The sequence below is a fragment of the Corylus avellana genome, chromosome 6 (genome assembly GCF_965113065.1).
Source record: "Corylus avellana chromosome 6, dhCorAvel1.hap1.2, whole genome shotgun sequence".
NCBI classification, from domain to species: Eukaryota; Viridiplantae; Streptophyta; class Magnoliopsida; order Fagales; family Betulaceae; genus Corylus; species Corylus avellana.
This window is the reverse complement of record NC_142495.1, coordinates 11,039,799-11,061,612: the sequence shown is the minus strand read 5'-3', so window position 1 is coordinate 11,061,612 and position 21,814 is coordinate 11,039,799. Positions and strand designations below refer to the sequence as shown.

The following is a 21,814-nucleotide window of genomic DNA, read 5'->3' as shown; positions in this document are numbered from 1 at the left end:
CTAAGAAATTATAACTTCATATTCGGTCATCTCTTTGAGTTGTTTTTTGTTTTTAATTTTATGCAAATTTTAAAGAAGAACCGCCCATTTATATTAAAAAAAAAAAAAAAAAATGGCAATTGCAATAGAATAAATTGGCAGTTGCAAGACTTTGACTGAATAAAAAGGTGGAAAATTAAGAGAGATTTTGTTTATATTTTTACATAATCTAAAGTTTTCCACTCAACCTATAAATATCCGTCGTAAATGATGAAAGAGTTGCGTATAAAGAGAGAGGCGAAGCAATAGAAGTTCAAAGCTTCAAGTTTTTGGTTTCCATTGCTGTGTGCTTTTAAAACAAGGAACTTCTGCCTGCCTTCCTTCCTTCCTTATACGACCACTCTGTCTTTCCTCCGAGAACAGAACACCCACAAGAGAAAGCTTCGTCAAATGATCATTTGTTGATCTCTTTCATCTTTCTCAGCATCAGTCGTATCACATTCATCCTCCTTCTCGGCCTCTCTCTCAGCTTCTGACATGTATATTTATGCATGTGCGTAGATATGTTTGAAGGTTTCGTGCACTGATCGGGAAAGTGGCCGGAAACATGAGTTCAGAGCCGCCTACTGCTTGCTATTACTTACAAAGCTTCAGGCTTTATGAGACATTTTCGGTAAACATTTTTCATCATTTCATCATCAAGCATGCAATTTATCTTCATCTTTCATTTTGGTCAGCTTCATATGTATGTTGTGTTTCCTCCTGTTCATTTGAATCATATAATATGGTACGTATGAGAAATATATATATATATATATATATTGGCCACATTAATGAACGTGCTGGGCATTTGCAAGGGGTTGCGTGCGGGCCATTATAATTTGACTATATATTAAACCAAATGTTTGAGCTTTGAACAGTTCGCATTTGCACGCACGCAGCTTTTGAATACATACTGAGGTGATTTCTGTTGTTAATTGACAAACATACTGAAATTAAATTGGTTGCCCTTATATTTAATTTAGTTTTAATTCTTAATATAAGTGGATTTTTTATTTTTACTTTTACTTTTGTTCCGTACTTAGACAGTTATATGTTGATAGGGACAGGAGGATGAGAAGGTCTAGTCAGAAATATTAGGATTAGGTGATCTGGCTATAATAAGGATAAGTGTTGAATAAAGGAGTATTGTTTGGTTTAGATAGGTTGGTGAATGGTGGTGGTATCCTCGTAAGGACAAATACTTGTGTTTATCGATCGATTGGGTGTGATATCACAACTAATATTTTGGTAGGAGTACTCCTACCTAAAGTGGAGTAATTTGCCAATAATAAACCTTTCCTTTAAACACCAACTAAACCCAACATGGGCCTATCAACCTGGTCTTAGAGTATGGCTACAAACAAAGATCGATCGAAAAGAGAAATGTTTGATTTTTATCTCTAGTTTATCTTTGTACACATCTACGTACTATTGAATCTGTTGGATCATATTCATTTTCCATCTTCTCCCATCTTATTAGTCAAAAAGAAAGATAGGATATGGCAATTTTGGATGGACTATGGAGCCATAAGCTTTATAAGTGATTATAGAGAAGGCCAACAACCTTTACACAATTTCAATGAGTGTTGCTGCTATACGGTCAAGGCAGAAAACATGAGTTTTCTGCCTTCCACTCAAATGCTGCCACCTCATATTATTTCATCATACAAAATAAACTTGGTTTCACAGGATAATAACCCAAATAGCTTCTGCTCATTAAAAAAAAAAAAAAAAAAAAAAACCCGAACAGCAAACTTCACCGAGAAGCTTGGTTTCGCGCCGCCCCCTCCCCGGAAGAGACGCCGCCACCTCCCGCGGCGCCCACGCCGCCCAAGCCCAACTACACCAAGCCCACGTCGCCCAGCTTTGCACCGACCAGCCACCCAGCTCCGCCCACGCCCAGCTCCACCAAGCCCACACCGCCCAGCTGCTCCGACGGTTCACCACACGCGTTGGATTTTCGAAGTCGATTTCAGGTGATTTCGAAGCCGATTTCAAGCGATTTCAGGCTATTTCGACTTCCAACAGTGGGATATTGGGCGGTGGGCAGCCGGCTGGACGTGGGATCGGCCTGGGCGTGGGTGCAGGGGAACGACTTGCTGGTCTGGGGAATGGCCTGCTGGGCGGGGACGGTGGGAACGGCTTGCTGGGCAGGGGCGGTAGGAACGGCCTGCTGGGCAGGGCGGTGGGCAGTGGGCAGCCGGTGGGCACCTCGGTGGGGAAAAAGCAGCAGGTGGGTTTTTGGGTTTCACTTTGTAACGATGATTTCATTTTAAGAGGGGTGGTATATTCTGGTGTGGGTAAATACATTTTGTAAGTTAAAACAAGCTGATGTGTCATCTCTTGGTTGGTGGGCGTAAATTAGGCCATTTATGCCATCACCGAACAGAAGATATCCCCCAATTTCAATACCTCAATTCCAGATTTGGGCCGATTTGCGGAAGGCCAACATAGAAGACCCGTAACCTCCGGGATCTCAAGGAACGGAACAATGTGTAGTACCCCAATCCCATACTGGAAAAATGAGTTGCCAACATAGTATGAGTGGTTTATAAAGAGACTCATGGGTGTTAAGTCTTCATATTACTTAATTGTTAGGTGAAACTATGCTTTATAAGATTTTAAAGAAGTTCGAGGCCCAATTTTTTTTTTTTTTAAATGTCCGCACAAGAGAGAGAGAGAGAAGGGGGGGGGGGGGAATTCGAACTAGTGACCTCTGCTTCATTAGGTGTGGTCCCAGTTAATTGAGCTACCTTTTGGGGATAAGTTCGAGGCCCAATTAAGTGGAGTAATTTAGCAATAATAAATCTTTCATTTTCTACAAATTACGGCCAAAACGCCAACCAAACACAACATGGGTCTTTCACATATATTCTTACTTTTGTAGTCATTGTCGACTGTTAAAGTAATGATTAAGTGATTAAATTTATCTCTTCCTATCAGCTTAAACTTTTGAAACAACTGATAATTTAACATGGTATCAGAGCCAAAGGTCATGTGATCGAACCTTAACTTCGTCAAATCATCCTCCATTTAAATTAAATATTCCACGTGTGTTAAAGTAATAAATAAGTGATTAAATTTATCTTTTCCTATAAGCTTAAGCTTTTGAGATAACTGGTCATAATTGAGAAATGGAACACCCCCCCAAAGCCAGAACACAGGTGCCAACCTCTCCTCCACCAGCACAAGTGAATAACTGAAGATCATGTCTCCGAAGGTGGCGGTATCACCGTCTATAGGTCGAGTCATGAGATCTAAAGTGCAAACACTCGACTCCGTGAATCAATGAATTCGGGTTAGAATTTAAATTAATCGCAAACAAAAAATAATTAGAATTGAAATTAATCGCATGGATAACAATAATAACTGTATGATGCGAATACGGTTACCTGGTTACCTAATAGTAATAACTGCATAATGAAAACTGCATCTGCATTTGCATGTTAAGTACAATGCTAGTTTTAGTCATGATTTGGATTGTTGATGCTCTATTCTTTTTTATTATTGATTTTCCTTTTTCGTTGTCAATATTTAAATTATTTTATTTTATTAAAATGTCAAAAACTAAATAAATCCTTAACCAATTCCTAAGATAAATTATTATATACAATTATTTAAATTCCAACTATTATTTTTAAATTAAATGTTATCAACATTTATCACTTTAAAATGTGATAAAATAAGGTCAATATTAAAGTGATAATTTGGATGGTAAAAGTGAGAAATGCTGAAATAGAAAAATCACAATCATGAATAATTATATATATAGTATATAAATCATTTAATTTGAAAATAATGGATGAGAATCGAGAAAAGTCTACATGGTAGAAGACTATGTACGAATTCTAGAGGATCCATATATAGTATTATCGCCTTAATAACATAAATCCGACGCAATAAGTTTCTTTAACAAGCTTTCCGCAAGATGGGGTTACCTAATGTTAATCGACGCGCCTTTGTAGCCTTACAAATTCTAACTCGACACAATAAGTTCTTTTTTGTTTGCATATTTCTTCTAGCCTTTTGCTCCGATTGCTTATTACAACCATTTAGCCCATAATACTCTTCAGCATGACCATGCGAGAAGAAGAAGAAGATGAAGAAGAAGAAGAGAAAAACAAAGCCTATTTCCAGTGATCACCCTGCAACTTTACTCAACTAGCTTCATAACTTGGTAGTAGACAGTGATGTAATAGTTTGAAGAAGTTGTTGCATGCATGATGATAACTAGGCGCTTATAGGTTTTGACACAAGTCACAAGCGCAGTTCAATCTGTGAATGACACGCACCCACTAGCACCTGACTGTTAGTTGCTCAGTTTTCCAAGTCGAGTGGCACGTTCCATCGGATTCGTACTGCTTTGCTTGCAATGTGCTTGAGTCTTTGCCTAGCTGAAACTGCCTTCCCATGTTGTAAGATGGCCTGCCCAGAAAATGTGTCATTGACATGGTTATTTGTTGGGCTTTTGTTCATCTGTCAAGCTTTATTATGAATCTATTGAAGTTGCAGGAGTCTTAAATCCTAAATGACTGGGTAGTTCTGTAAGCACAACACAGATGTGCAGTATTGGATGATTTATGATTATCTTCTTGATGGAATGCTTTTTTTTAGTGCTATACTTGGTCTGTTGATCATATCTACTTGGATTTATCTTTGCTTTTTTGTATAAACTGAATAACCTGTGCCGGACATTGAGTTCTTCTCTTATTATTCAATACAACTGCTATATTTATACAGCTTTTATTTGCAACAGAAATATTATATTATAGGAAGAGACAAGAAGAGAACCTTTTGGAGGGTGTTAAAGATTGACAGGATGGAGTGTTCTGAGCTACACATTATTGAAGATTCTACAATATACTCTGAAAATGAGTGTTCTGACCTGTTGAAACGGCTAGATGAAGGAAACAAGATAACAGGTGGACTTAAATTAGTCACAACTTGTTATGGAGTCGTTGGTATGTTATATCTCTAAAGCTTTGTAACTATGCACACACACACTTGTATATTGTTTTTTTTTTTTTTTTTTTAATCTTGGGATCTCATGGTGTTTCTTCTGAATTCAGGGTTTGTCAAATTTCTAGAACCTTATTACATGCTGCTTATAACAAAAAGAAGGAAGATCGGTGAAATTTGTGGCCATAAGATATACGCCATCACAAAGAGCAAGATGATTATGATTCCCAATCCTACTGTCAGGACCTTAAGGGCTTATTCCAAGAACGAGAACAGGTCATTTGTCCCATTCTGCATCTAAATGTGATATGTCCTTGATACCTCTAAGTAGACCGAGTGACCCTAGTAAAGTAGCATATTCAGATTCATATGTTTCTCCATTCTGTTTTCATGATCTCTGATAAATTTAGGTTACTCTTTTTAGAATGAAACCGATAATGCATCTTCCAGATCTTTTAGATTAAATGAAGGGTATTTCCAATTCATTTCCTGCGAACATTCAGGGAATATGTGGAATAAGGCAATGTATATGTCCTCAGGGTTTCCAATTCTTCCCTTTCCCCCTAGTCAAAATTTCTCATTAAATGGTCTTCATCCCCAATATTTCCTCGTTGGTCAAATTATTAAACATGTATTAACATGCTTTGCTCTTTCTATTTCTTTTTGATGTAGGTACAAGAAGCTTCTCTGCATAGTGGACCTTACAAAGGACTTCTTTTTCAGCTATTCATACAATGTCATGCGTAGTCTTCAGAAGAACTTTGGTGATTATAAGACAGGAGAATACCTCTATAGAAAAATGTTTGTTTGGAATGAGTTCTTAACAAGTGAAATCCGGAACAACTTCAGCAATACTCTCTGGACAGTTGCCTTGGTGCATGGCTTCTTTAAACAGGTATAGATAGATATTTATACTTACTAACTGGAACATGATTGATTTTATATAGGTTTCCGTTTGTCTTTCTATCCTACAGTAAGCCCAGTCTGTTGGGAACCTGGCTGCTGTAATAAACTTCGTGTGCAATTTAAGTTCCCTTACTTTGTTAACTTTTTGCCTACTACTTGAATAATGTTTCATTCTTAAAATCTATTCTTTTGGTTGCTGTTATAGCATGTCATGAGTTGCTTTCTCTTTATCTTTTTTTATGTTATCCCGACTAGTAGCTTGTTCATTGGAGCCTTCAAGGCTATGAGTATGTCAGATGTGCTTTTTTGGGGAGTGTATGTAATCCATTTCTTGAGATTTATCTGAAGTAAGAATAAATGAACTAGGAAGATTCCAACAAAAAAAAGGGGTGATAATTAAACAGGTTACCTGTGAGGTAATATCCACAATTTAGGGAATTATGGAGGCTTGTGAACTTCCTTAAATATTTCTAGAAACTTTGTGCTTTTTCTTATGTATTTTAACAGTGATATTGATGGTTCGAGCTTTGGTTATCCAGGTCACATTTTCTATATCTGGCAGGAACTTCAAGTTTACCCTCATTGCCAGACGCTCACGTTTTTATGCAGGCACCAGGTATGGAGGCCACTGAAACATGCTTTCTTAATTAGTTCAATAATTAAAGCTAAATTCTTTTGATGTGCATCTGGTGTACATAAGTTTCCATCTCTTTGACAAAATGCTCAAATGGACCATTTGGACTGCATGCTGAATTGTAACTAGTTCTTGACTTTTCACTGTAACTTCCAATTTGTGTGGGCTCCTTGATGCCTACAATTTCTTCAGAAGTTCAGCTTAATTCCCAAAATATTGCATATCTTATGACTCCCCTTGTTTAGAATAAAAATTTTTATGATACATGATTATTACTTTGTTTTTCCATTTTCCAATGCAGATATTTGAAACGTGGTGTAAATGCTCGGGGTAGAGTAGCTAATGATGTTGAGACAGAACAGATTGTATCTGAAGATACTGCTGAAGAGTGCGCAATGCAAATCAGCTCTGTGGTGCAATATCGTGGATCAATCCCCCTGTTCTGGTCCCAGAATACTTCAGGATTTCGTAAATTTAGACCTGAATTTTCTTGTATGACTCAGGCACAACCAATTTTTGCATTTTCATATCTCCTGGTAACCTTCATTTATTCTGCTGACTTCTCTTTTTGTTTCCAGTGCCAGCGGAACAGCATAATTATAAAGCCACAAGACTTCATTTTAAGAATCTTGTCAAGAGATATGGAAAGCCAATAGTTATATTGAGTTTGCTTAAGGTAGGCCTTTCTGCATCAAATTTGATTATTCTGTTTCAAAAATTGAAAATCTAACTCAATAAGCAATAATAGAAGAAAAACATAAAGAGAGTTCAGCCAATGATATATATGTTTTATCAATATAGCCAAAGATTTAATTGGGCATTTTGGAAACGTCCTAAGATTTATGTAAATGATAAAAATTGACCCTCCACGTTGAACCATAAATTTGGCATTCGTTAGACTTGGGAAACAAATAAAAACATAATAGAGAGGAAAAATGGATTTTTGCAAAGTGGAATCTTGGTGCAACAATAAAGGATTAAACATATCAGAACAGGAAGGGTAGCGTCTATATGTTGCTAATTGCAATAATCTCTCACATAGCCCAAAAAGAAAGTTTTTTGTCGCCTCTTTTTCTCTTGCATTCTTTCCTTTCTACTGTGAACTGGAAATTTCAGTTTACCCTTTCCCAAAATATTGATAAGAAAATTTTCAAAGGACTTCTTTAGATGCCTTTTAATCTATAGTGATGATCATGTGCAGAATTTCACTTGGTCTTTTATAATTCACTTAATCTAACAACCTCTAATGTGTTCTTCCTGCAACTATTCTCTCATTTTCTTTTCCTTTTGTCATCATGCTTGGTCATTAACAGACACGTGGGAAGAAGCGTGCTGAAAAAACTCTAGGTGTAGCATATGCAAAAGCTATCACATCCATTATTGATAAATTACCAGAAAAGAATCACCTAAGGTTTTGTCGTTGGGATCTACATAGACACATGTACTATAGAAGGTAGTCTGACTTTCCCTTACGTTATGGTAACTACAAATTTTATATTATGGGAAAAGTCTACATATCCCCCTCAAACTACCACCCAATTGACAATGTCCCTCAAAACTTTCAATTGCCACAATGTCCTCTTTAAACTACCAAAAAATTGACAATGTCTCCCTCCCAAGGCTAGAAAATAGACAAAAGTGACCATAAATTTTTTTATAAGACAAAAATTCTCCAATAAATTCGAAAAAACAGAAAAACAGTTCTTTAAGAAAAAATAGCAAATTTTTTTCTTAAAATTTCTACATCTTGGCATTTTATTATTTTAAAAAAAGAAAAAAGAAAATTGGTTTTTTTTATTTATTAAGGGTACTTTCGTCATTAGGGGGACATTGACAATTTTTTGTAGTTTAGAGGGAAACATTGTCTCAATTGAAAGTTTGAGAGGGACATTGTCAATTGGGTGGTAGTTTGAGGGGGGTATGTAGACTTTTCTCTATATTATATAAAGTATGATTGACATGAATAGAAAGTGAATCTTTTGCTGCAGGGCTTTGCATGAGTTGAAGCAGTTAGGAGAATTTGCTGCAGATACATTGGACTTAACTGGCATCTTTTACTGTCGAGTACCACCAAATTTATGGCAGGAGAGATTTTTAAATTTTTCCTACTTTGAGTAAGTTCTATACATAATGGATTCTATCCTTTAAAATGGTATCTGATGCCATTTCCTTACATGTATATGGACATGAAGTTCTGAATATGTAACAGTAACATTCATGTTGTCCTTACACTTGATGGGATTGCAGTCTAACATGTTTTCCCAGATCAGCCTGCTGTGATTTTCTTAGTTGCAACTAGTTAAATCCTGATAACATTATCATGAATGAAAACTAAAAATTCCACGTTGGCCTATCTTTCATATGTATATGTAAATTATGGAGTTATTCCCATGTTCTCATTTCCAAAACAATTTGTAGTTTGTTCGCTAAGCCATTGATTTATTTATAATTTTTCAACTGGTGAATACAAACACATAATTTTCTGTACGTATGTGTGTGTGTGTGTGTGTATACATATCTATATATGTGTATGTATGCATATAACTATTTTTGGATCAACCTGCTATAAAGCTTCTAAGCTCTTCAGAGGCTTCATTGCAAGGATTTACTATTGCTTCTGCTTTAAGGTACTTGCTATTAGTTCAGATTGCTGACAATTTCCTTGTGCTGCAGTAAATATCATGGTCACTGCTCTTTAGAGGACCTCTTCAATAAAAATGAGGATGGTGATAACCTGGAAACAAAAGTTTCTGCTGGTAGTGTTTGCAATGATGCAAATGGAAACTATGGTGCCAAATCCACGTTTCAAAAAGGGATCCTAAGGACCAACTGCATGGACTGCTTAGATCGCACTAATGTTGCCCAATATGCGTATGGGCTAGCTGCCCTTGGACATCAGCTGCATGCTTTGGGATTTATAGATTCCCCAAATATTGATTTTGAAGCCCCTTTGGCAGAGAACTTAATGAGAGTTTATGAGGCTATGGGTGACACACTTGCACTGCAATATGGTGGCTCCCCAGCACACAATAAGGTAATCCTTCTAAAAATTGGTGCAAGGCTGTATTTTACAATACTTAGAATGATTAGATGTGAATGGAAATGGAAATTCTTATGAGTTTGCTGGTCAATTTGATTTGTCACCTAGGAATCCTAGTGCACAATACATACCAAATTGGTTTCATGAAGGGTGTATTATCAAAATCTGATAGGATATTCAACTCAAAATATGGAAATTAAAATTAAAATAAAAGAAAAGGAACACACATAAAGACGTACACTCACAATAATATGTAATAGAAGTACTATTCACTAATTAAAAATGCAGGACCAAATGGAAGATCATGTTGAACCTAATACAAGGATGCTACTGCTTTAGGACTCTTGTTCATTGGGCGAGGGGTGTTGAAGAATGCAATGAATTAGGAAGAAAAGAAGAGAAAAAACAAAATAAGACTCATAGTGAACTAAGCAAGCATAGATACTCTTGTCCACTCCCTTGTGAAAATACTGGATTTGATACTCCATCTATATCTATGGCATTTTGAGATCTTAACATGGCCTGGATTGGTTCAAAACTCCAAGCTACCAATTTTTTCTTCGCCTTACACAACAATTCCATGGTCATAGCCAGGCAATACTGGATCTAGCTGTTCAAAAGAGAATCAATTATAACGGCCCTACTAGATGGCCTATGGTGTGATATTGTACAGTTGGTTTTTATCTGTTTTTTCCTAGCTTGGAAGTTCATTTCTGATTCTTGATTACATTTCAGCAGTCTCTGCTCTTCAAACTTTTGCGTTGGTGATGAATAACAGATATTTGCTGACATCAGAGGTCAATGGAGACCAGCAATTGATTGCCAGGATCTAATTACAACTGTACAAAGATATTACAGCAATGCCTTCTCGGATTTTGAGAGACAAGACGCAATCAATGTGTGAGTCAACTAATTAATAATTGATATGATAGGTGCTTCAAACTGGAAGATCAAAGAGCCTGCAAATTGAATCCTTCAATATTATGTACATGAACCATGAGAGTTACCGGTACCTAATCTACTATATGACTTGATATGTGTGCAGGTTCTTGGGTTACTTTCGTCCACAACAGGGTAAACCAGTTCCGTGGGAATTCGATCAAGACCAGTGCAACACTGTCGGGAGGTATTGCCTTAATTTTCTAATGAGAATGTTATACTCAAATTTTTGTGCCGCCAACATTCTACATATCAATCCAATGTAACTTTTCAGAGAACCAGCTAGTAAGAGCTATGTATTCGCCCAATATTCTTCTTTATGTCACAATAGTTTGGAAAAACATGGAATTTCATAAAAAGCAAGTTTGCTATGACATTTACTTTGTAGAGTAGTTATATATGTTGTATAATAGACATACAACATTTTGTTTTAGTATTCCATCACTTTTGGAGAAACACGTAGTTTTCTTTCCATGAAGCCCAATTGTTCTAACTCTCTGCTTTTGTACAACAAATATGATCATAAATCTTTTTTTGTGAAGTTCAAAATATGCCATTTCGGATCTCTCTGATCTCCACTTGGATGAAATATGCTTTTGTGTGTGTGTGTGTGCGCCCACATGTGAGGAGGGGAAAATAAAGCAATTATGGAGTTTCAATGTCCTTATAAAAGTTATGCCTTTTTCTTTTGTTCTAAAGAACTTATGGGGACCCTTTCTTTTTTTTGTAGGTCATCTTTTAAAAGGTCACTATCAGATAGTGATATTCTCTCTAGAAGTAACTCAACTATGGCGAGCACAGATGTACTGCATAATCAGCCTTTGTCTGAACAAGTGAAAGGAAGGAGCATTAGTCTTTTGGATTTCATGCCAGAGATCCCAACTCAGCCTTTGTCTGAAGCACAAAGAGAAAGCACGAGTATTTCAGAGTTCTCGCCAGAGATCTCAACTACTATCAGCTCTGGGTACGTCATATTTATGTACTTGCTCCCTTTGAGAAGCTGATTTTGAACTGGGTTACTCTCCTAGTGTTCAGCCTATTATCTCATAGCCATATGGTAAAATTTGGGCCTAAAGCTCAAGAATTAATTCATTTTTAAATAGCTTGTATTGTCTTAATATGCTTTCTTCATCATTTACGAATTCTGTGGATCAAAATTTCAAGAACTTGTGAGTCCAACTGGTTGGACTGGATTTGCTTAGACCAACATACTGAAACAGATAGACAAAATGTTTGAATGATATGAATTTGACAAAATTCAGGAAACCCAGTAATTGGTTCTGGAAGTCTTTGTTGAAAATATTAATATTTATTGGGGTGGACTGATCATTAGTGTGATAGTCTAGCCTTCATCTATGTGTAATTTAATAGATGCCAGCTTTCTTTTGTAAATTGACATCCTCAGTGTCTAACAGGCTGCTTCCTGGACGTATGCAAGATGACCAAAGTCTTAAAAGTGATGACATATGTGACAATGAACATAGAGATGCATCTAACAAAAGTTTATTTGATATGGGCTGGCATTCTTCAGCAGGAAATTCTTTTTATGAAGCAGAAGAAAGGTTCTTCTCATTTATCTGTTGCCCCTCTACTCTGTCACTGAATGTGAAAAAGCAAATATGTCATGCTGAGATTTTTTTTCTTTTTCCTTCTTCAGTAGTAGTCTTCTAGGCAGGCCCTCGCTTACATTTAACTGCTGATGTCTTCTTAATGGCCCCGTTTTTCTTTTTTGAAATGATTGCAGGTTCCTTTGTTGCAATGATATGGTACATCAAATAAAGGTCAGTATATAATTCATTAATTATCTCACTGTTGAGCATTCGGTATAATGGTATATCTAAGAAATGCTATATACCACATATTTATCATACAATGTTGACATGAAATGGAACTAACCCTTTCCCAAATTTCAAAAATCAATGTTATAGATGGAATTTGTAACGTGTGAATTTTTATGTAAAACAAATAAGGTAAAACTTTGAATTTGTTTACATAACATCGCAACAAACGAAATTTGCATAGAAATTTGTACTAAAAAAAAAACAAAGGCTTGTACATATCTAGCAATGCTACAGTGCCTCAGTTGGGTGATTGTGAATGGTCTCTCCCTTAAGTTCCTATATTTGTTTTTTCAAGTCTCTAAAACGGTCACGGCCCTGAACATATATAGGACATGAGCGAAATGGTCATTAGTTGTTTTCTTTTATCTTGTCATCAGGTGATGCATGCACAAAGTTATCAACATATTATTTGATTACCGCTTTTAGAAACTAATTTTTACTGCTTTCTCTCTCCTGTCTCAGGGACTGTCCCCCGTTGAATATTCTAAGAGCTTTGTGCATTGGGTTTTTCATGGGGAAGCACTCTTCCATAGAAGATGACTAAAGATTTAACCATAATATTCATTTCCGCCATTATTTAAATCTAATCTATCCAAAGGATGTGATCCTCTCTCTTTTCTTTCTTTTTCTCGATGGGTAAATGATACCCATAGCTAATTCTTTATGCATCTCCAAACTACACGGCTTTCCAAATGTTTAAATCATATATATATATATATATATATATATTCCTTTGATAAGGGTCAAAAGTAGGTCTTAAACCCGCTGCTCCAATGTCTTAATTGTTTCTAATTATTACAATGTCTCGGTAAAAAACACATTCACATTTTGAGACGATCATGGACAGAATTTTATTTGGATGGCAGTAACAAACTGGTTTAAAATTAAGTGAAGCAAATAGTACGAAATTCGTAATTATAGAAAGCATATATAAATTTAAAACGCCGACACCAAAGTCAAAAATGTCTGTAACTCCATATCTAAAAACCTAACAAGTTCATTCCAACCAACGACACTTAGAAAACTGTCTCAAAAATATTGATGATGCATTGTCGTAAAAAGTTTGAAACTTTCATTCACTCCCAGCCACTAGGAGGAGGAATAGAACCTTCAATAACAGGAGGTATTGCCGGTGCCGGTGTAGGTGCCGGAGCCGCATCCCAATCCCCTGTTAAAGGGGCTGCAGTTGAACAAAAGGGCATTAAAAAAAAAATCTCGGATAATATAACACATGCCATACAAAATAAATAATTTTCTTCATCAACATATGTTAATAAGCACAGGTTGCAAATAATTCGATTATTACCCAAGAATAATGTCAAGGCAGCATTCAATTAAACAAGAATTGCATCCAAAGAACAATGACCAGTACAAGGAGTTAAATTCTTCAATACTAATAGACAAGTTACTAAAAGAGGGCAGAATGGCATCTATCATATGTGATTGAAGTGGTTAATCAAAGCAATCAAACAGTGTTACGAGAGGAAAACTACCAAATACATACACAGCCAATGCACAAAATCAGAACTGAAAACAATTTATAATTAACTTGGACCATGTCAAATATGTTTGAAAAATCACGTTTGAAAATAACACCAACCATTCAAATATGATATAGATGTGCCACGCCAATGAGATAAAATTTACATGATCTTGCATCTCAATAAACAAAAGCAAAAAAAATTGAAGTAATTTAGTTCTACCTTGTTCTGGGGTAGTAGCCCAGGTGGAAGGAATGCCAGGAACTGCTGAAATAGGTTGCTGAGTAGCATCAGAGCTCCAGTGGGTATCACCTCCTTGAACAGGCCATTCAGTAAGCGCGCCGCCACCAGAATAATCAGCATGATAATCTTGGGCAGCACTCGGATCTTCTTCATCTTGTTGCTTAGCCTCCTCAGGCTCCCGATAGAAAAACAAATCCACCTGCACATACAAATGATAGCCCATTTTAAATTAGCAGTTTTTCAGACAATTCCACCAAAACAAAGCCTTGTAGTTTCTTCCTCACCATCACATCCCATTTATGCCCAGCACGAATAGTTCCCCGCATCTGCAGAACCATCCTTGCCAAGAGCCAAAAGAGACATCCTATGCTATGCTTCCCCTTGTTGTTGGCAGGTATCCCAATATCAACATACCGCATTGGCGAATCAGTATCACAGAAAGCAATTGTTGGGATATTTCCAAGAGCAGCCTCCTTAATGGGCTGCAATCAGCTTTTCATAAGTGAGCAAAGAAGGCAAACACCAGAGCAGCAAAAGATAAAATAACACATACAGATCATAAGAGTAAACATAACCCTTCAATAACATCCAAAACTCAAACTATATAAGTGTACTCTTTACATTAATTAGTATCTCAAACATTTAACAACCGTCAATAGCACTTAAATTGTGAAAGCTGGTAATCACCTGGTGATCTGTCCTTGGATCAGTCAGGATAAGCAGCCGAGGCTCACTAAAAGAGGTCTGCAGCTGATTTGTGAAGGTACCTGGAGTGTGCCTCCCAGCAATAGCATGGGCACCTGTGTACTGAGCAAACTTCAGGACTGCTCTCTGACCATATGGCCTAGCAGATTGTACAATTATGTCCTGAGGGTTCTCAATGGCAACAATAACCCGGGCTGCTAGCTGAAGCTTTTCCCAAGTCTTTCCCAGATTGATTATATATATCCCTAGACCAAAGCACCGGTGATAAATTATTAGAAAAATATGTGGGTAAGCAACACTACGTGATTTTCCTACCATAAAATATAATAGTAATTCATATATGCAAATCAAATAACACTAACCCACCAAAAAATATATGCATAAGTAGCTCTTAATAGCATTTAATTTGCAGCTGATTTACCTCCAAAGCACCCTTAACTGTTAGAACTAAATTTTAACACCATTTAAAATTTGAAATCAAAACAAAACAATCTACTGTAGGAGTAAACAATACCAGCAACCATATATAATCAAGCTTAAAAACCTATGAATTTGCAAGAGATAATTTGACATGGTAAACCCCTAGCTTCTCACTCTTTGATGGCTTTAGAGAAGATACTATAAGCTAATCACGACATAAGCGTTCAGCCAATTCAGGTGGATTTCCATTTTGAAGAAATTAATATAATAAATTACCAAACTTTAACTTGTTTCCGAACCCAGAAGATTTACTAAAGCAAACACACTACCTTTGACATACATGCCCTTTAACATGTTTTGACCAAACTACAAACTATGGAATCAGAAGCAGATAAAGCCCCAAAAGAAACATAAACATAACCACACAGCATATTTACAGGAATCAGCTTTAACCAAGAACAAACTAAACCATTCCGCAAATCAGATCTCGCAATAAAACCGTACAAAGAAATGTATGTCTCGTTTGGTTACCCAGAACGAGAAAACCATAAAGTCACCGCCGCCCCCCACGTAACCTTTTTCTCTCAATGCAGAAAATAACCAGTACCCATTATTCTAACCAGCAGAAAAAACCAAATTTCTCATTGTCCAAACAGACTAAACACGCGCAAGAAAAAACCAACATAATAAAAAAGTGCGAGATCTGAGAAAGTGAATCGAGAAATACCATCATTTCGTCTCTTGAAGACGTAACGCTCCATCTGGTAGTCGCAGTTCTTGGTGCCGAGATGGACCTCGGCAGCCAACATCATCTGTATGTCGGCCTCCTTCTGCGAGAGCTGGCGAGGAGGGGCGGCGGTATTAGCCATGCTTGAGGAAAAGAAGTTTGAGCTCACTCTGAAAACCCTAGCTTGAATCCGAGAGAGAGCTCCGCTGGGTTTTGTATTGGGAAGGAGGCTAGTGGTGAAATTTATATGGTGCACACGAAAACCTAGCTGGCTCCCAATGACTTAAATGCCCTCTTACCGGTTTCAATTTACATGTATTAATCTCTTTATGAAATCAATCTTTTATTTTATTTTTTTATGGCCATGAAATTAATCATTATACTCCGCAATAGGGTGTTTTTTTCTTAAAAATAAAAAGGATAAAGTCAACTTAACCTTTTAAACTACTATTTTAATGATAATTTACCCTTCAAACTATCAATTATAATAATTTACCCCCCAAACTATCAAAATAATAACAATGTACCCCAAATTTTAACAAAATGAGTAAATTACCCTTACTAAAATAAAAACAAAAATACTAAAATTAATTTTTTTTTTTTCAAATTTTAAGGGTATTTTTGTCTTATTGAAAATTCTATGGCGATAATTTCGTCATTTTGCTAGCAATGGGAGTACATTATCATTGTTTTGGTAGTTTGAGGAGTAAATTATCACAATTGATAGTTTGGAGATAAATTGTCATTGAGGTGATAATTTAAGGGGTTAAGTAAACTTTATCTAAATAAAAAAAACAAATACAAATACAAATTCAGGTGAATTGACTTTATCTTCAATACGATCCAATTGTTGACCAATGATATGAAGGGATTGATTGACAAAATTGTTTTGCTCAATGATTTTTCTAGTTTCATCGTGGGCAGGATCATGAGTTTTAAAAGGGGAGGCTTTAACAGTAGTATCAGTTCCATAAGTATGGACTAGTAAATTTTCAAGAGGTGGATGAGAAGCTTTGACAATGGTTTTGTTTTCTTTAACAAAATATTTTTTAACAACATTTAGAACATTGTTGGTGGGGTAATGATTTTGAAGAAAATCAAAAAACAAAATATGCTTTTGTGCTTCAATCATTTTTTCAGTCCAATGGACTTTGATAATAGATCTTTCTTTTTCAGAAAAATTAGAACGGTAAGCATATTGTAATGGTTGATTTTCTTTTGAGAAAAAATCTTTTTGTAAAGCAGGACAATCGATTTGGGAAAAGAATTTTTTTTATAGGAGCATGAATAGCATTTAATTGATGGGGAGGATGAAGAGATCCATAAAAATCTGAAGCAGAAGGAGAAAGGCATAAGGATAGGTATAAGACAGCTTTTACTATTCCTTTTGGGCATTATAGGTGGAATGCCATGCCTTTCGGTCTGAAGAATACTCCTAGTGAATTCCAAAACATCATGAACGATATCCTCAATCCCTTCAATCATTTTACTATTATTTACATTGACGATGTCCTGATTTATTCAAAATCTATTGATAAACACTGGAAACATTTGAATTCGTTTCTAGAAACAGTCAAACATAATGGACTTGTTGTCTCTGCTAAAAAGATCAAGCTTTTCTAAACCAAAATTAGATTCCTTGGTTTTGACATTTCTAAAGGACAGATAAGACCCATTGATAGAGCTATTCAGTTTGCCGATAAATTTCCTGATGTTATCATTGATAAAACCCAGCTGCAGAGATTCTTAGGTTCTTTAAATTACATTGCGGATTTCTACAAAGACCTGAGAAAACACTGCAAGCCCTTGTTTGACCGTTTACTAAATTATCCTCCTCCTTGGACTAACATTCACACTTCACTCATTAGAGAGATTAAAACTCATGTCAAAACCTTACCCTGCTTAGGTATTCCTTCTGATAATGCTTTCAAAATCGTTGAGACTGATGCTTCTATAATTGGCTTTGGAGGCATTTTGAAACAAGTTGTTTCTCCAGGATCTCCTGAACAAATTGTTCGATTTCATTCCGAATCCTGGAACAATATGCAAGCTAATTATAGTACTATTAAGAAATAAATTCTTTTCGTCGTCTTATGCATTACTAAATTTCAATCTAATTTGTTTAATCAAAAATTTATGTTATGCATTGATCGTAAATCTGCTAAATACATTCTAAAAAAAGATGTTGAAAACATTGCATCAAAGCAAATTTTTGCCAGATGGCATGCCGTTTTAAGTGTTTTTGATTTTGATATTGAATACATTAAAGGTTCCAATAACTCTATTCCGGATTTTTTCACTCGTGAATTTTTGCAGTACCAGCATGGCAAGAAAAAAAGATAAGGAAAAGATTGACTCCAAGTCTTTGGTCTTAAAACCAGAGTTTGCCATTACTGCTCCCATTACTAATTCATCTGTTGCTCTTGCTAACTGTTTATCTACTTTTAGCCCCGGATCACCAGCTACCTACTCCAGTGCTCTCATTTTAGATTATGACCCTTTTGTCATTTCTTCTAAAAAATCCACTATTCCTTTAATTAAATACAATAAAACATCAGCTTATGTCGTTCTTCCTCATTCTAAACATTTATTTTATATTGAGATAAATCACTCTCACATTAAATCTCCTACTCAAATTGCCGCTTCTTACTTTCCTTCCCAGTTTCATTGGATCCCTGAGCATCCTCTGAAAATTCTGTCATACTACACTAACATATTGCTCTAGACAAAGTCTGTTCATTTCAAACCCATTTATAGTAAAATTGAACCCAAAAAACTACTTTATCACAGTGTCTATTTTGATAAAATCATTCTTGAAAAAGATTGGGGGGAACATCCCTCTAACCTAAGAAAATTGGAAGATTTCGCCATCCTGTTTTGCTATTATGATTCAATTGATGCCTGATCCAAATTCATGCTCTACCAAAACCCCAAGTTTGACCACTCTTGGTTTATAAACTTTGATAAAGAATTTGGTGGAATCCTCCCTCTCTGGTTCTCCAGATGGTGGATGAAGTTTGGTCTTATTCCTGATATCCTCCCACTAAAACTCATTAAGACTTTCAAATCATTCAAGAATCTCTACAATACTGATGAACATGGGGCCAAATTTCCCCACATTCTGCATTTTGTCAAAAAGTTTAAAATTCCTTGTATCATAAAATGGCAATATGTTATCCTTGATGACAAACTAGAACGACATTGGTATGTAAAATGGTGGGATAATTATCCATGGGTTGATAATATCGTTGAGAATGTCAAAAATCTAGCCCATTTGCCAAAAATCCAAGCCCCTCCAATTCCCAATCAATTAACCATTGGCAATCTTGCCAAACTGATAACTCCTAGTACTTTCCTTTCCCCTCCCAAAGATGCCGCTACTCCCGCTACTTCTTCCAGTTCTTCTAAGATAAAATCTTCTATGAAGAAAAAAGAAAATAAAAGCACTTCTGGAATCTCTCAATGATAATTCTGATGAGGATGAAGAAGAAAATTTTGATGCATCTTTTGAAGCTATTTTTAACCCCATGAGGGAATGGTATGAAAATTCTAGTTTCCCTGGTGATAGCCCTGATAACTATTACCCCGAAATTGAAGATTTATAATCATTTGCCCTTCACAGTGGCACTGTTCATTTGCCATTCACAATGGTACCGCTCACTTGCCCTTCACAGTGGCACCATTCAACTTGCATTTTACAAAGGCACCGCTACATTTACCCACCAGGGTACCATTTCTATTCCTAAAGACATTTGCCTATCATCATAGCACAATTTCTACTATAGTGCTTGCCGACACTACAGTTTCTGCTATAGTTCCTGCCGACACTACAGTTTTCTACAATTTCTACCGACACTATAGTTTTTTACTTTTACTGTTGACTTTCTCAATGTAATTTTTATTTACCCATTGGATTTTGTCTATAAAAGGACAGATCCTCCTCATTGTAAGGCAAAAGCTTTCAGCCTAAACACTGAAGTCATTCTGCAACTATCTTGCCTACTATTTATAATCTCTCCTGCTCTTGTGTACTTTCACTACTCCTAAACTACATTTGAATCTGTAAGTACTCTTGTTAATCAGATCTTTTGATATCTTTCCATTGACAGTCTTTTCCATTTCTCTTTTATCCACTCCAATTTCACGTTTACTTTGAAAATTCTTGCATCATGTTTATTTTACTTGCAATCATCACCTACATGGATGGTTCTACTGCTTTATTTTCATTTATTTTCAATTAATTATCATCTCTCCCCCTCACATTGGTATATATATATAAAAGCAACATATTGTAACTTATAAGCAAATGCTAGACTTTTATGCTAATAATTCTTTTGGTTTTCATTGGAATATAAGATGGTTAAAATATTAGTGTCTTACCAGATTTTTAAAATTATAAATTTTTTAGATGGATAAACAAAATACAATATCCAATCATAACCCTGCTGAATCAAAACAAAGTAGCTCAGATGCTAGACCTCTTTGGACATCACAATTTACAACAATCTTTTGTGAATTCTGTGTGGATTAGGTGTTTCAAGGTAATTGACCAAATACCCACTTTACAAAACATGGTTGAAAGAATATTGAGGTAGCATTTAGAAATAAGACCGGTAAGTCATGGGGATATCGTAAGTTCAAAAATAAGTGGGGCACATTGAAAAAAGATTGGATTGCTTGGAACAAATTGAAAGGAAGTGAAACTGGATTAGGATGGGACGCAACCACAGGAACAATAGTTGCAACAAATGAATGGTAGGAAGGGAAGTTAAATGTGTGTCTCTCATCATCAATTAATATGATTTTTTTTAGTAATAATTTGTACTTTTAGTTTTTAATATAAGCATTTTAATTATATAGGAGGTTCTTGAGGCTTCAAAATTCCAAGAAAAAGGTTTAGAGAACCTACATTTATTAGACATCATGTTCATAGACATTGCAGCTACTGGAGAAACTGCATGGACTCCTTCTTCAGGTGGTTTACCAACTAATTTTGAGACTTATGTGGAGGTGTCAGGTGACTCATCTGGTGAGTTGGGTCCTCAATATAATCATGATGATATTGAGATACTTAGTCTTACAGAGCCACCTAATCCTACACAGCCACCCCAAGAAATGAGTAGGTACTGTCATGCAAAGTAAAGGAAAGAAAGTAGGAACTATGTCAAGGCTGATAAATGAGCTCAGTGCTGTAAAGTTAAAGGCTACAAGTTTAGCAAATTCAAGTAACAGTATTCGTGATGTCTTGAAGCACGTGTGCACCTTGGATGGTGTTGTAGAGGGTTCTGATTTTTATCATATGGCAGCTCGTATTTTTCAGAATAAAGAAAAGAGAAAGGTGTTTGCTATGTTGGAAAAACCATATTTGCAACTTATGTTTCTAAAAGATGAAGCGAAATCGATGGACAACTGCCACTCTTTACTTGATTAGCAAGTGGATAAATTTGCAAGACAAATGTTATTTTCGATGTTGGGATGTTTGAATTATGTGTGTGTGTGTGTGTGTGTTTTTTTTTTTTATTTGTTATTATATTTGGACAATGTGATTTTATTTTCTCCACTTGATATGACTAATGTTATTTTATATTTAAATAATGCAATTTTGATCATTGTGATTGTTGAACAATTTCTTTAAAAGATGGTTTTAGGGGAAACTTAACTAAGCCCCCTCGAAGTTCCAGCCGATTTGATAAACACCCACTGAATTTCTAAAACTCTCACTTAGGCTCCCTAAACTTTGGTTTGCTCTCACTTTGGACCCTTTTAACGTTAAAGTCAAATAGTTTGACTTTTTATATCCATTTTACCCTCACCCCAAACCTATACCGTTTTGTGTCCTAAAACTACAACACCTACCCAGTCCAAAATGACGTCGATTTAGGCATTAATTTTATTTTT

At 35.9% G+C, this 21,814-nt stretch overlaps 2 protein-coding genes and 1 pseudogene across 4 annotated transcripts; 2 read left to right on the top strand and 1 right to left on the bottom strand.

Moving 5' to 3' along the window:
- The first annotated feature begins 4,069 nt into the window (after positions 1 to 4,069).
- Positions 4,070 to 13,012, top strand: LOC132186403 (phosphoinositide phosphatase SAC2). Of its 2 annotated transcripts, none has more exons than XM_059600368.2 (16): positions 4,070 to 4,157; positions 4,778 to 4,982; positions 5,091 to 5,256; positions 5,653 to 5,875; positions 6,426 to 6,502; positions 6,822 to 7,012; positions 7,099 to 7,196; positions 7,834 to 7,973; positions 8,509 to 8,634; positions 9,194 to 9,554; positions 10,339 to 10,460; positions 10,606 to 10,686; positions 11,230 to 11,463; positions 11,915 to 12,061; positions 12,244 to 12,280; positions 12,803 to 13,012. In XM_059600368.2, the coding sequence occupies exons 2-16, from the start codon at positions 4,841 to 4,843 to the stop codon at positions 12,878 to 12,880; spliced, it is 2,223 nt and encodes a 740-aa protein (XP_059456351.2). In that variant the 5' UTR covers positions 4,070 to 4,157; positions 4,778 to 4,840; the 3' UTR covers positions 12,881 to 13,012. The 2 variants fall into 2 exon arrangements, with proteins under 2 accessions (XP_059456351.2, XP_088373517.1); XM_088517391.1 differs by having other exon boundaries at positions 4,070 to 4,198.
- A 233-nt stretch (positions 13,013 to 13,245) lies between these two features.
- Positions 13,246 to 16,150, bottom strand: LOC132186405 (small ribosomal subunit protein uS2). 2 transcript variants are annotated; one of them, XM_059600369.2, is made up of 5 exons: positions 15,917 to 16,150; positions 14,752 to 15,014; positions 14,349 to 14,546; positions 14,044 to 14,263; positions 13,246 to 13,520 (listed from the first exon to the last, which is right to left on the bottom strand). In XM_059600369.2, the coding sequence occupies exons 1-5, from the start codon at positions 16,056 to 16,058 to the stop codon at positions 13,417 to 13,419; spliced, it is 927 nt and encodes a 308-aa protein (XP_059456352.2). In that variant the 5' UTR covers positions 16,059 to 16,150; the 3' UTR covers positions 13,246 to 13,416. The 2 variants fall into 2 exon arrangements, with proteins under 2 accessions (XP_059456352.2, XP_059456353.2); XM_059600370.2 differs by having other exon boundaries at positions 13,246 to 13,508; positions 15,917 to 16,136.
- A 4,174-nt stretch (positions 16,151 to 20,324) lies between these two features.
- Positions 20,325 to 21,058, top strand: LOC148584865 (L10-interacting MYB domain-containing protein-like; annotated as a pseudogene).
- The last annotated feature ends 756 nt before the right edge of the window (positions 21,059 to 21,814 follow it).